This window comes from Melitaea cinxia, chromosome 26 (genome assembly GCF_905220565.1).
Source record: "Melitaea cinxia chromosome 26, ilMelCinx1.1, whole genome shotgun sequence".
Classification (NCBI taxonomy): domain Eukaryota; kingdom Metazoa; phylum Arthropoda; class Insecta; order Lepidoptera; family Nymphalidae; genus Melitaea; species Melitaea cinxia.
The window spans coordinates 289,885-302,868 of record NC_059419.1 but is presented as its reverse complement, the minus strand read 5'-3'; the positions used below and the strand labels follow the sequence as shown (position 1 = coordinate 302,868).

General features: G+C 36.8%; 1 protein-coding gene across 1 annotated transcript in view; it reads right to left on the bottom strand.

The window, feature by feature from the left end:
* Nucleotides 1-3,580, bottom strand: part of LOC123666381 (transcriptional activator protein Pur-alpha) — a 30,413-nt gene extending 26,833 nt beyond the window's left edge. Inside the window, exon 1 of the mRNA XM_045600476.1 lies at nucleotides 3,451-3,580. Within this exon, the coding sequence (XP_045456432.1) occupies nucleotides 3,451-3,493 (43 nt within the window). The 5' untranslated portion in view covers nucleotides 3,494-3,580. The remainder of the gene's footprint in view (nucleotides 1-3,450) is intronic.
* Between the last annotated feature and the right edge of the window lie 9,404 nt (nucleotides 3,581-12,984).

The following is a 12,984-nucleotide window of genomic DNA, read 5'->3' as shown; positions in this document are numbered from 1 at the left end:
CCTTCTTTGGAGTTTAAAGTTTTGTTCTAACATTAGAAATATCTTAATTCCCATATATACAAACTAAAAATTGCTAAAAAGGGCAAGGTTATCCCATACATCTAATATCAACTGTCACTGTATTCATATTATTTCTGTTGAAATAACTTCCAATTACCGTCTTGAGCAAACGTTTAAAAAGCTGACTAATTATAAGAATGTCGATTTTTTTTAACAAAAGTATAAACATTTGGAATATTATACGACCCGTTCAGAATTCCTTTTTTAACCTACACTTATTCACAGTAACCGATAACTTCTATATAAATTAGGAGGCATGGTTTGGCAGTATATGTAAAAGTAAAAGATATGTTTAATTATTTATGTATTATTATATTATATTATATAATAGTTTGTGTATCTGGGTTCACAGTTTACAAGAGATGGAAAGTGTGAGATTGATATTGAAAGAAGAGTGAATGCAGGAAACAGGGTGAATGGAGCTTTGCACTCCTTTATGAGCAGTCGGAGGGTGTCTAACAAGGCTCGTTTGGCTGTGCATGAGGGGGTGTTGGTTCCGACACTCATGTACGGAAGTGAAAGTTGGGTATGGCAGAAGAATAAATACAGTTGAGATGAGAGCGTTAAGAAGTATGATAGGAGTTAAACTGAGTGACAGGATAAGAAATAGTGAGATGAAGAAACATTGTGGTCTGAAAGAAGATGTAGTGACAAAAATTGAGAAAGGTATGCTCAGATGGTTTGGTCATGTCAAGAGAATGAGTGAAGAACGATTGACGAAAAAAGTGTATAAGGCGAATGTGGATGGAAGGGTTGGAAGGGGTAGACCTAGGAGTACGTTCCGAGACCAATTAAGGGACGTCTTGAAAAAAGGCCAGGTCAAGAGTACTAAACCGAAGAGCTTGTATGAAGGGAATAATGAAAGTGGATGAAGCGAAGGAAGTATGTAAGGATCGTAGCAAGTGGAAAGAAGTGATCTCTGCCTACCCCTACGGAAAAGAGGCGTGATTGTATGTATGTATGTAATATTATAAAGTCTTTTTTTGTGTTGGATAAATCATTTACCGAGGAAGGCCCTAGGATACTTTTCCCTTAAATTAACATGTGTAAAATCGCGGGGCACAGCTAGTTCATGTATTTCTTGAAATTTCTTGTTTCAGTTGCATACATTACTTTTAAAAACACAGAAAGCAGCAAAATATAATATTTGAACTAGTTTGTACACAGACTGCCATTTTGTACCTGGCATTATGACACAAAATAGACTTGATTAAGTTATTAGGAGTATGTAGTAATTAATGTTATATTGTATTGTATAACAATTAATAATAATTGTGTTTGCTCGCAAACGAAAAAAAAAACCGAGTTCAATTACATCGACGAGTAATACAACGTAGATCGACGAAAAAATAGTCAAGTAACTACGCGTTATCAAAGATTACTCAAGAAGTAGTTATCTGATCTCAATAAAATTTATGTGACCACATGACAAACATCAGCTTTCGTTTAAATTAAAAATTATTAAAATCGGTACACCCAGTAAAAAGTTATTGCGGATTTTCAAGAAGTTCCCTCGATTTTTCTGGGATGCCATCATCAGATCCTGGTTTCCTTATCATGGTACTAAACTAGGGATATCTTCTTTCCAACAAAAAAAGAATTATCAAAATCGGTACACCCAGTAAAAACTTATTGCGGATTTTCAAGAATTTCCCTCGATTTCTCTGGGATCCCATCATCAGATCCTGGTTTTCTTATCATGGTACTAAACTAGGGATATCTCCTTTCCAACAAAAAAAGAATTATCAAAATCGGTACATCCAGTAGAAAGTTATGCGGTATAATACAACGTAGGTCGACAAAAAAAGCGTCAAGTAAAAACGCATTATTAGATATAACTCGAAAAGTAGTTGTTGGATTTCAAATAAATTTAAATGGGACCAATTGACACACACCACCTTTCGATTAAAACAAAATTTGTCGAAATCGGTCCACCCGGTCAAAAGTTCTGATGTAACATACATTAAAAAAAAAAATAAAAAAAATACAGTCGAATTGAGAACCTCCTCCTTTTTTGGAAGTCGGTTAAAAATAACAAATATAATGTATGTCAATTTCTTCTCTTCAAATTTATTTTTAGTTTTGGCCTCTCAAAACTATGATTTCTTACAAGATTTCATTCATTAAAAAATTCATTCGATAAAAGAGAAAATAGTTCCTTTTACTTTACTTTTTAATATTATATAAATAATTACAATTAATTCCTGTATAAAAAAAATGAAATAAATGACTAGTATGTAACAAGAAAATTTTCATTGTAAAAGATTTTAATTAGATTTCAGAGTAGAATTATAATTACTTTGTTGTATGTCAGTAAATAGATCACTTACTGAAAAACAAATTCTATCCCAGCGACCACTCTAATATATTTACCAAGATGATGAAGTTTCATAATCTCCTGTTCAATTATAAAAACCACATGTTCACAATAAAGCACTACACTTACTGAATACTGCAACTTATCCTTAAATAACACTTTTTTTAACTCTTTCACAACTTTTTTATTCATTCATTAAGATCAATGCAATTTCACAGAAGTCCTCCTAAACTGTCTTAGAAATGTTTCTGTATCATAAGACAATTATGCATCCGTTGTGAAATCATACTTAAAATGTCATGTTTAATGTAAAATCCAATCAATATGATGTTGAAGTCACACAGCAATGTAGAGTTAACTTTTTCTTAGATAATTCCTTTGTTTCAGATAGTTTTCAAGTTTAACCTAAAATATAGTCTGTCTAGCTCAGCAATCACTGCTATGAATATCACTGGCACTAGCACACAAAGCACTGACAATTAAACCTAATCACACTGCTCACTTGAGTAGAAACAAAGAAACACGACACAGGTTATCTTGTACAAGCAATTCAAAATGAAACTCGAGCCACTGGAGGATCGGGAACCATGCAGACATAGGTACGGTCAGCGGAGCAGTGGGTGTAATCGGGAGGTATCCCTGCGGGAGCGCGGCCACTGACCTGCCATGGTGCTGGCGTCAGCTGACGGAGGCGCGGTGCAGGCGCGCTGGCGCCTCCGCCGAGTCCAGCAGCCACCCTCACACCTTCGCCGCCACCAGACACCGGCCCGCCCGCCGACGAGAGGTCGCAGACAAAAAAATCGATAGGTCGTCAACCTCCGCCGGCGCTAGCACCGAGCCGGGCGGGCCGTCGCGCCGTCGCCCGCCACCGCACCTCTATCCCGCACCGAAAACCCACCGAGGCCTCAACGGCCGAGTAATAACAGACCCGAATTCGCCATTTTGAAACGGGAACAATGAGATATTTACTTTCGAACGTTACGACGGGTCGAAATGTCGTTCGCGACGCTAAACGGAAACGGCGCGAAACGAAACACGATTTTGACTCTACACCGCTGTAAATAAATACGTACTCTGACTAGAAATCCCTTCGTCACCGCTGCCGATATCCGACATCTCAATCCACACCGAAATCTACAAGCAATCCACCGATCTTTTAAGAACCTCTTGGACAAGTCAAATTATCTATGGTTTTGAAGCCATCAAACTTAGGTTCTTTATGATGCTAGCTACCTAAAATAATAAACGAAAAGTAAGTATTTTAAACCAAGCAAGAAAATGGAATATGAGGCTATTGAAAAGAAATAAAAATCATTATTTTATAATTTATTTGCTAAAAAGTATTTATTTTTTCATCACTAAAAAGGCAAGTAAAGAAGAAAATAGAAACAAAAACTCGTCATCGAAAGAACCTTGCAACTTTTGTCGTCAAGCAGATTTTTTATATATAAACATTAAAAGTATATGTTTACAATACCAGCTGTGTCAACTTTACTTAACGTATTTGAATAGACTCAAGAAAATATTCAATAAGTTTATTTTTCTAATTGGTTTTTTTGTTCAATGTAGAAAGTATGAAAATATAAGTCCATCAAAGCTTTTTTTTTGAGTTATACTTATTCTTACTATGTGTTTGCTTTAATCAATATTGGCAGTTTATTTAAATGTCAAAGATCATCAAATCTTTTTCTGTTTTATTATTAAAAATATTTTGTAACATCATCCATAGACAAGATTTTTGCCATTCTATATTTGACACTTGAACAAAGAACTGCCTTACAGCATATTTCCCGCGCAATTTTAAAGGGTTGGCGAAAGAGTATATAGGTATTAATAATTTTAAATTCGTTGATTGGAATATTCCAAAAATCCTTAAAACTATATATTACGTGAGATTTACTTTTATATTAGTAATTAATATAATATAATAGAAATATAACCAATAATTTAAATTATTTTTCTTTAACTAGTTATGAAAAGTAAATACATTTATATATAATTATATAGGTAATTACTTCCATTTATTCAACGTGAGAAATGTTTAGTTTTAAGCTTCCATTGATTTTAGTATGGTAGAAATATATAGAATATGTAGTCAGGTAAGTATTATAATTATATTTATACCTAGTAGGTAATACTTCTTATGAAAGTCAACTTCCAGTATTTCGTACAGTATTGATCGTGTGTTTAGTAGACAATAAGTTTTAATGTAAAGGAAATGTCGTCAGGAGCCTCTTGTCCTAAAATATCGATTTCTTAATTGAAAATATGTTTTCTTTAAAGATCAATTAATCAAAAATTTTAAGCTCTATCTCTTGACAAATAATTATTAGCAACACAATGAAGGTTATAGGAAAGAAATTTATATCTTTAGTTAAAAATTTACTAAATAAATTAAAAACAATTATTTTCTGCTATGATATACACTTTTCTAACAGGTCATGAGGTTTAACTGTTCTAAGGAGAGATCCGCGAAAGTGAGCTGTTTTAAACTGAAGTTGGTTCGCGGTTGGTGAGTTTTTTTCTAATAAGATTTTATTTTATTCTTATTGTACTAATGTAGTAGTTAGATCCAAAATTGTTACCAGACATTTTTGGATCAGTTAAATTATTTTAAGTAGTTGTAAAATATTCACATACAGTCAAAAACAATTATGTAAAATTGCAAAATAAAAAATACGCGGAAAATTGCTAACCTCGCGAATTTTATATTTTTAAAGTAAAACTTCTTAACACACGCTTGACTAGGGCAGTAAGCTGATAAATGCGTGACGAGAGCATTACAAAAAGTGTGATCAAAAATGATATACTTCCATATAAACGTTCAACACCTATTTTACTCCATTAAGAGTCTAGCGCCTAAAGCGCTGAAACAAAACGCTGTAACTAACAAGCTATTTATTTTTTATCTATAGTTTAAACAAAGTTTTTCGTTTTTAACTTAAAAAATGGGGGAATTTTGTATACATTTTTAAACTCTATACAAACCATATACACACCTTTAGACGTATGAAGTATGTAAGTAATATATTATAGAATACCCCAAAATTCTTTCTTAGTAACAGTAAGTGTCTACCTCAGTGTCTACTAACTATAAACTACCTTCCTGCTAAACTTCGTCTGTATACGTCAAGTGGATTTCGATATTTCGCGATGAGTGATGCCGCGTTGGCGTAACGGTCACAGCACTGGTTTGTGGGTGTTGCGCTGGCGGTTGCGATTTCGATCCCCGCACAGGATAAACATTTGTATTGGCCATACAGATGTTTGCCGTGGTCTGGGTGTTTGTGAAGTCCTTGTGGGTCTTCCCATCGTGCCTCGGAGAGCACGTAAGGCCGTCGATCCCAATTGTTATCATGTATACCTGATAGCGAATGTTATTCATATTAGAGAATATATCCGCCCACCAGCATTGGAACAGCGTGGTGGATTAGGCTCTGATCCTTCTCTTACATGAGGAAAGAGGCCTAGAGAGTGTTCTTTCGCTTTCATTTGCAATCCTTATCATTATTCCTCTTGCGTACACAATAATGATAGGCTGGTTAAGGTGGAATAAATAATAGTAATTTTAACTGCCTTAGTTATCCACTGCGTCGAAGGGTCCTAGCTCCAATCGGAAGTTCCACATACCCGCTACTAGCGGCTTTATAGCGGGGTGTATAAATGCGATTCCCATAGTTAACAAAAAAATAAATAAACAAAAGAATCTAACCCAACATACTAATTATCTTTTTACACAAAACTAAATCACAAGAAACAAATACGTTTGTTTCTAATTATTGATTCTCCCATTGAAATAAAAATCGTACAGAAATAAATCAGATTTTAATGTCCGGGTCGATTTGATTATTTCTATAGTTGTTATCATACGCAGTGGCGTAGCGTGGTTGTCGGCCGCCCGGGGCGGAAGAAAATTTTGCCGCCTTCTTATTTAGATATTTTATTAGATTTTTTACTCACCGGAGAGATATAAAAAACCTCCAGATCTTTTTCTCTATGGTTTTGCGATAAAAAATTCTTGTTGTCTGATACTTAGAATAATGACCCGATTTTGTTTTCTTTGACAATATGACATAAATACATCCATTTAATTCGAAAGAATTAATTAAATAATGAATTAACTATTTACAGCATCAATTCTAATTTAAAACAATAAAAGTCTAAACAAATATTAAAATAAATTAACCTAACTGCGATACTCGAATTATGTAGAAATAATGACAATTAACCTAAAACTAAAAACCTTAATACATATATATAATAACTAAAATATATTATCAAAAGGAGTCCCTCTAGGCAAGGTTCCGAAGATACTGGCAGCGTTCCCTCTTTGAATAGCTAGACTAATTCTTTGTCCGAGGTAGCTGCTAGCTCTTCGGTCTTTTGTGATGTAGAATAATCTTTTTGCTATTTACTTACAAAGCCTTATAGCGCTAGGACCCCACGGACCAAGGGTTTCGACACCGAATGGGAAAAAATAAAGGGATTCCGCGACATCACACAAAATAACTAATTAAAAATTCCGTGCTTCTTTCAATCGGTTCGAATTTTAAGTTGCAATAAAAATAATATAATATGGTTCAAATATTACAAAATATTTTTATTATTTAAATATTGTTAAATTTTGCCCCCTCTATAAAGTGCCGCCCGGGGCGGGCCGTCCCCACTACGCTACGCCATTGATCATACGGCCCCCTTACAATGGACATTTTTTCAATTAATCGATTCATAGCATTTGGTATATATGTCGGAAACGGAAGTACCTAAGTGGGCAACGTCTTATAGCGCTAATAATGAAACGTGCAGTGGATGTCATTGCCGCCATCTTGCGGCCGAACCAGTTACCCGTCTATATAAGCAGCGGTCGCTTTGGCTCGACACGTCTTAGAAAAAAGACAACTTTGCACAAAATCTGCGTTCCTCCTGTTATGACCTATGCGAGTCCCGTCTTTGTCCACTGTCCCCCGCTTAAACCTACCTCCAGCAAACATTGCAGAATTACAACATATTTTTTATGATTTGTAAACCAAAATATGGCTAGTAAAATAAGTGTTTTCTTTTTTTCTTTACGTATGAAACTCAGACCTCCATAAAGATTTCAGATTCGATTCAGTCACCAAGCATCTCATAAACACTTTCTACAAAGTTTTTCGAGAAAATCTCTCTGCAGCCATACCTGAACCCTCTTGTAGCAGAGGCCTGCATCTACGTACCTATGAAGAGGAAATATACAGACAAGACTTAGACGTCCTATGCACTTCTTGACAGACCCCGGCGATAGGATCGACAAATCTATCATCGACAACGCCCCCTAAGTAGAGAACACAATACACATACACACGGTCCGGACGGCCTAAACACGTCTAGGCGTGTCTTCCGTCAGTAACTCGTCGCAGCGCTCCGTAAAGAGCCTCCTCCGTTCTAATGACGTTCTAAGCCGAAGTACGATCTCGCTAGGAGACACTCTTAGGACAAACGTCCTCTCTGAATCCTCTCAGGGCTCCCCTTTTTCCATCGCAGCCGGAGTCTAGCACTGGGCCCCTCTCACTGGTAACGCTGTATAGTTCAATAGGTCCAACATTCAAATACATTTCAAAAAAAAAAAAATGTTGCTCGGCACGCATTATAGTCGGTTGTCTTGGTGAACAGATTACTGTCCCAGTGAACCAGCACCGCTAGCCGTACTAGCCACCTTGGCCAGATAGTTCAATTACTATACTGAAGTTAACTTACGATTGTAATTAATTTTGATTGTTTTCATTTGTAATAAAATTTACTTAATTAATTATTAATAGTGTCGAAATTATTCGTGTTTATTCTCCGATGTCGGAGCCTAACCCATCATATACTTCCATATGCTTACGTAGGTTGTATATCATGCCAAAAAGTAACAATTGTAAAACACACAAAAATATATAAACTTTAAAGATTTACAGGAGATAACAGCTAAATAACTCTCAAGTAGTAAGTAGCAAGAAGGTAAGAAAACTTTTCGTTAATATTTTCCACGACGCATTGGCGCAGCGGTCACAAGCACTGGCTGTTGCGGGTTCGATCTCGCTCACGACAGACATTTGTATTGGCCATATAGATATGTTTGTCGAGATGTAGAGATGTTTGTCGTGGTCTGAGCCTTTGTTTTGCTTGTGTATTGTGTGTGTTTCCGGACCCTCGACACAGGAGAAAATCCTACTGAGGGTCGTTGAGTGCAAAACGTTTATTTATTATTATTTATTTATTAATTTCATTTGGACTACGATTGAGCTTAAATGCGCAACATTTTAAGTTGTCACAACATGCACAAAAAGAGATGTAACACTATTATTGTTATTATATATTATACAGTTATATTTTATTTTATACAACGGCGGTTTTATACAAGCGGTTACCGTGGCCTATTGACGCCTGCAACACCAGAAGCTTTACCAATCCTACCACTGACCACCCCTAGGAGCTCTGGTCACCTTACTGACTACAGAAACACGACACGACTTGAAGCAGTGTTATTTAGCTGGGATATTCTGTAACGTTTAAGTACTTCCGCAGATATGCTGCTCCAGATTTTGTGCAGGATATTTCGTGCTGGTCCCTTCGTCAATGATTTTTAAGTCTGTCAATTGTTTTTCACTACAATCCTTTGTCTCTTGAACGTCGATCAAAATATACATACCATTAACATTATCAAGCAGCCTTTAATTTTTTAAATATTTAAAAATCCTTACATTTTATTTGATTGCACTTTATTTGATTGCACAAATTACGATAAAATTTAATGTTTGCATCACACCACCATTCTAGATTATGAAAAAAGTTTCGTATGAAATTGTCACTAATTTAATTTTACACTAATTTAATATTAGACAATAGTTCTGAAAAAAAGGGAATCCTCTTCACTCAATACTGGTGTGGGAAATAGGCAAAATTTATTAAGACTTTCTTTGGATGAAAATAATATACAACGTTTTATTACAATAGCGTACTTCTTTAGGGCATATAGCAATGTATGTAGGAACACAAACACGCACACATTAGCCTATCGCAGTCCACTGCTGGACATAGGCCTCCACAAATTCAGGACACACAAGCCAGCATTTGGATAGTTATACCGCCATCGGTCAGTTTTTTAAGTTCCAAGGTGGTAGTGGAACAGTATTATCCCTTAGTCGCCTCTTACGACACCTATGGTAAGAGTGGGGGTAGCTATATTCGTTGCTGCCGTAATCACACAGCAGCAGTCGGCGGCAGCAGCGTCTTCGGTGCGACAATGCCAATCCTGCGGTCACAAAACCGCCTGCCCAGCGTGGTGACTATGGGCAACACACATGAGTTCACGCCATTTTTGGCGTTTTTTTGGGTTGTCGTTTGGTTATCCGTTCGTGACAAAAACAAAGCTCAAGGGCAGACGCTGCGTGTTGCGGGCGTGGACCTCAGCGTCAACTGTTTCTTTCGAGCTCGAGCACGGTCAGCTCTATGTTGCTTTCTCCCATGTAAGTCAGTCAACCAACCTATTTGTCCATGTTCCGAATCAGTTTACGTTGAATGTCGTCTATAAAGAAGCATTAGAAGGTATTGCGATCTATAAGAGTTTGATTGAAGGAATAATAAATACCACACGGATGAGGTCGCGGGCATTAGCTAGTATTCATAATATAAATCCCTAATGCATTTTACCAAGTGTCAATTGCGAAGATTTGTCATGAAAATCTTTCTCTGGCTCCCGGGCCATTAGGCATGTCTTGTAGCAGCCGTGTTTTTAATTCAGCGAGTACAAACATTTTTTAATTTTATAAATAATAATTAGTTAGTTTATATTTATTTTTATCAAGGCTTTATGACAACGCTTCAGCCTGTAATATCCCACTACTGGGCATAGGCCTCTTTCCCCATGTAGGAGAAGGATTAGAGCTTAATCCACCACGCTGCTCCAATGCGGGTTGGCGGATATATTCCCTACTATGAGTAACGATCGCTATCAGGTGTACATGATAACAACCGGGACCGACGGCTCTCCGAGGCACGGTGGGGAGACCCCACAAGGACTGCACAAACACCCAGACCACGGCAAACACCTGTATGGCCAATACAAATGTTTGTCATGTGCGGGGATCGAACCCGCAACTGCCAGCGCAACAGGTACAATCCATGTTGTTTATGACAAGTAAGTTGCATATTTATGTTTTAATATCGATTCTAATATCACAGTCAAAAGGAAGGACGTTACTTTGAAAACTATATGTATGTAAAGGTAATTAGTAGTATTTTATCAGAATGGAGAACATTTATAGTAAAATATTACCATATTTTAGGTATAATAAACGCATTGGTTCAATGACGCAATTATTTTATTTGAAATAAAACATCCGTATAATATTACAAATGACTATAATTTTGTCACAATTTTTCCATACAATGTTAATAACTTTTTACCTTACACCTATTTTTATAATACATTACTTATTATTAATGTTGTATTTTATTATTTAAAATTTCCTGTTTACTCTCTAATTACATTCTACGGAGTCAGTTTTCATTGAGACAATATTATATTTTAAATAAAACCTCACGAGTGAACGTACGATCTTAAATGAAATTTTGAAAAACCTCGAGTACTTCATTATATTACACTAAAATGTAATTCGATTAGATCTTACGATATACTAAAATAATTCTTGCTTAGTTAACTACGAGAAGTTCGTTAAAAACTGTACAAACATATCAACCGCGTTACCGCTAGCGTTAACATCATACAAACGGACACGCGAACCGACCTCGATCAGACGAGAACATGCGACATCGCTCAACAGTGACAACAGTGTAGCTAGTGTATAATTAATTAATTAATAATAGAGATAAAGTATATCGATAAATTGTACTTTATAACGCGCGCTACGGGACGCGGCGGGCGGACGAGCGGCGAGTAATTGACTGACGCGACCGGACGCGACCAGACGCGACCAGACGCGACCGATCGCGACCGACACGCGACCGATGCGCGACCGCGCCCGAGCCGAACAAACAAGCACCGTGGGAAACTGCGAGTCATCGAGTAGGCTAACTCCACTAATTAACTATGAATAACGAGCGAGTCGAGTTACAATAATAAATTACAATAATTAAGTATCAATAAAATTGAGCTAGATTCGATCTCCGTCACCTGTCGGAACCTGTCGGTACCTGTCGGTCACCACTAAACGTTATCGTCACGCATCCCGGACCCGAAGCGAACATCGCGAGCTACGCGAGCGTCGGACCGTTCACCGGACCGAACCGTCGATTCGACCCAGATTTATTGCTTTTCATTAGTCGTAAAACTATTGCTCCGGAGCCCACGAGGAGCGACACGCGACACTACTCACAACCAAGCGGACGAGACGGCGCGCGGCTCGGGACTCGTGTCTGCGACTCGACAATTGTACTAAGTATCAATATTAGAGATTAATTTTAAAATTTTATAATATTGCCACGAGTTGAATGAATTTTACAAAAATATACACACTGTACAGGTCGGGCACTAACGCCGCTCACTAACGCTAACTCGTTGATAAGACTTACCTAGCGACGGCCGCCGCGCACCACCGGTCGGTGTGACGTGACGCGGGGCTAGGCGTTCGCTAAACTATTTACCAAATCTAATGTGATCAAAGTGGTGTCCGCCGACCGATGAGATACGTTTAAATCGAACACGACGTCTTAAAGAAAACTGGCGGATTGTAAATTTATTGTACAAAAGCAAAAATACAGTAGTATCGCATTATAAATAATAATATAGTAATATCAAAAAGCGTAATAAAGCACTCATTATGTACAAAGGCGTGAAACGTTTGTTGATGCGAACCTTTCCGCTATTTCGTGTCGCGTTCGCGGAACCACGTTTGTAGACATTGTGATGGTGGTCGCAGTACGTGACAGCGCAAAGGCAAGGACCAACGGACTCCATCTTAACATTCACCATCTCTCTATTGCACTTCTCGTTAGTTTTTAAAATATGTTTAGATATTCAATAATAACATGAGCGACTTTATAAAATAATAAAAACAAAACGAAGTGTCGACGCGTGAGTGTTAAGGCGAAGCTAACAGGTCTAGTCAATAAACAATTCAGTACAGTTAAGTTACGCTAACACAAAACGCGAGCGAGAAAACGCGCACAAAAAATAAAATAAATATAAAATAAATATAAAATAATATTTCTTAAGCGATCAAATACCCTGTTGATTTCATTTATAAAATTATCAATTTCCTTTTCTGAATGACAAATAATATTAAACAAGAAAATAACGCATTGAAATAGTGCAACGATAAGATATAAATGCTATAATAATTTGATGGTAGCCGCGGACCCAAATAACATACAAGATTTATTATATATATTTATTTACACATACAATGAAAAAAAAAAACATTGATGCAACTAAAATGATTTAAATTCATATAATTATTAGCTATCTAAGTCGACCTAGTCTGTGTGAACTTGTTGAAGTCATCGCTGCACTATTGGAAGGCGCGCTTGAGCGAGCGACGGCGGACCGTCCAAGACCACAGCTCTCACATCACTATAGTATATATAAATTCTTTCGAGTAAACCTATCATTAACGTATATGTCTTTC